General features: G+C 40.8%; 1 protein-coding gene across 1 annotated transcript in view; it reads right to left on the bottom strand.

Annotated features, from left to right (window-relative positions):
- Window positions 1–2,500, bottom strand: part of LOC138052956 (osteopetrosis-associated transmembrane protein 1-like) — a 38,523-nt gene that overhangs the window by 4,672 nt on the left and 31,351 nt on the right. Inside the window, exons 3-4 of the mRNA XM_068899562.1 lie at window positions 1,581–1,748; window positions 1–57 (exon numbers count right to left, since the gene is read on the bottom strand). The exon at window positions 1–57 is cut by the window's left edge and continues 103 nt beyond it. Of these exons, the coding sequence (XP_068755663.1) occupies window positions 1–57; window positions 1,581–1,748 (225 nt within the window). The remainder of the gene's footprint in view (window positions 58–1,580; window positions 1,749–2,500) is intronic.

The following is a 2,500-nucleotide window of genomic DNA, read 5'->3' as shown; positions in this document are numbered from 1 at the left end:
AGTGTTTATTTTGACGCAGTGAAACGTTTTACTCCAGCACTGCCGAGTGTAATTCATCTGGAGTCAATAATAATATGAATAATCAGATGAACTAGTCATGACTTGGTAAATTAGATTATCACACTAGCTTGTGTCGGTGGAGTAACTTGGTACTTTCGTGCCAGAACCATTACAAAAATAGTAATAATGAATTTTATTACATAAACACCAATGAAATACCAAGTGAGATTTTGCGGGAAAACATGACATCTTCACACGTGAAAAGAACACTGTTGCTATGGTTACATATAAAAATCGTGCCTTTCAATGCCTTTCGTGAAATGATTTTGTCTTTCGTTGGTGTTTATGTAATAAATAGATTACATGGCCCCTTGGAGATATGAAATTTCTCTCCTGGTGTTGAGATTATTTCACTCGTTCGCTGCGCTCACTCACGAAATACTTTTCAACACTCGAAGAGAAATTTCGCATCTCCGTGCAGCCAAGTAATATCCTCTATTTATTTGAGTATCAACTGTATTTAGCACTAGGGCAATCGTTGGGGACACCGTAGAGTGTCAACTCAAATTACGGTAACTCATATCAAATCATACTTGTCTGTAGGTTGGCTTTTGCAGAGAGAGGAAAACAGTAGTACCCAGAGAAAAACAACTTGGAGCAGAATAGAGAACCAACCAACTCAAACTCACATGTGACGCAGAGTCTGGGAATCAAACCCAAGCCACATTGGTGGGAGACAAGTGCTCTCACCACTGAGCCAGCCCTGCTCTCTTATTAAATAATGGATTTTAAAGATCAAACCAACAGTTTTTTTTCATTGATCAGTCACTGAAGTGTAACAGGTTAGTGGGTTACATTTAATGCTGTGATTTGGCTGATTTTCTAATTTTAATGGTGTCTGCCAACTGTCAACACAGCTATAACTATTTAGGGTGCAGGGATGGCGCAGTGGTGAGAGCACTCGCCTCTTACCAATGTGACCCGGGTTCGATTCCCAGACTCAGTGTCATATGTGGGTTGACTTTATTGGTTCCCAGTACTGTGCACAAAGAGGTTTTCTCCACGTACTCTGGTTTCTCCCCTCCTCAAAAACCAACATTTGATTTCACTTGATTTGTGTTAATTGTTAATTTCAGTTTACAGTGTCCCCAATTAGTGCTCCGGTGCTAGAACGACTAGGCGCACTTAAATAAAGTAACTTCCTTTCCTTAGCTCAGCTGGAGGGGCATGTGACTATTGGTGCAGGAGGTGGTAGACTCAAAACACCAGCGAGATCAAACACTTCAGATTTTAAACTATTACCCCATTCACTACTAACCAGGAGTGAGACTTGATAGACTTTACTCTGTCTAATGCCACACGATTTTACTCATCAATGGGGGACAGTTCACGAGCCAATGGTTTAACAACCTCTACCTTCACTGAAAACTATGTCCCCTTTAAGACATTGGGAGGGAGACTTAATAGCTTTTCTCTGTCTAATGGTGGGACGATTTTACTCATCAATGGGTGACAGTTCAGAAGTCAATGGATTCAAAAAAATTAATCTTACATTCAAGGTAAAAATCGTGCATACTTACAGAGGCAGATACATCAGCACAAATTTTGTACTCCAGAGAATCAGAATTAGTTATAGCCTTGTATGACTCCTCAAGGGATTTGTAAATTTTCTCACAATTTTCACACAACCCCTTATTTATTTCACTTGAGTTGCTGTTATTGACTGGAATGGGAACTATTTGGCCATTCTGTGGGAAAAAAACCATAAAATAAACTTTCAAGGAATAAAGTCCTTCACTCAACCCTTGTGGGAGCTGCAAGCAGCGATGATGCAATGGAGAGAGCAGTCACCTCCCACAATATGGCACAGGGTCCTCCTTCATGCCATCATTACTGGTCTTCTCCGCTGCTCCAAGAGCCCCCCCCCACTGATACTCCCGTTTTCCCCTAAAACCAAAAACCAACAAGTCATGTGATTTCACTTGTTGTATTCATTTGATTTGTAGAGGGCATAACTTCTTAAAAGCAACGGTTTATTTATTATTGCAAAATTTCCTGACTGATGTATAAGTCAACTGGTTAAGCCCTGAAAATTTAGTCTCAAAAATTAACATAGTAATAGATCCCTTACTAGTCTTGCTTTCTCACGCTATACTGAAGTTGCAGCCCCTTACTTTTACAGATAAACTTATAACTGAAAAACCGTGGGGTGCAGCTTACAGTACAGGCCCTGGTTCCTGGAAGCCAATTAGTGCTATTCAGGGATTAAATAATAATTAGCAGTGATATAATTAGCAGTGCTAATCACCCTTACTTGCAGTATTGAGGACTGAATTATGAAGGGCGCAGCTCACGATATCGGGCTGAAAGCATACAAAGGCGCCTCTGACTGCCGCTATACAGTCCACGTTGATGTCGGAGCACAGCACCACAGCTAGATGTTAATTAGCTGTGAGTGGGTTTTGATGAGGGAGGAAAACCGGAGTACCCGGAGAAAAAC

The sequence above is a fragment of the Montipora capricornis genome, chromosome 6, assembly GCF_036669925.1.
Source record: "Montipora capricornis isolate CH-2021 chromosome 6, ASM3666992v2, whole genome shotgun sequence".
Classification (NCBI taxonomy): Eukaryota; Metazoa; Cnidaria; class Anthozoa; order Scleractinia; family Acroporidae; genus Montipora; species Montipora capricornis.
The sequence above is the reverse complement of the archived record's forward strand: the minus strand, read 5'-3'. Positions and strand labels throughout refer to the sequence as shown.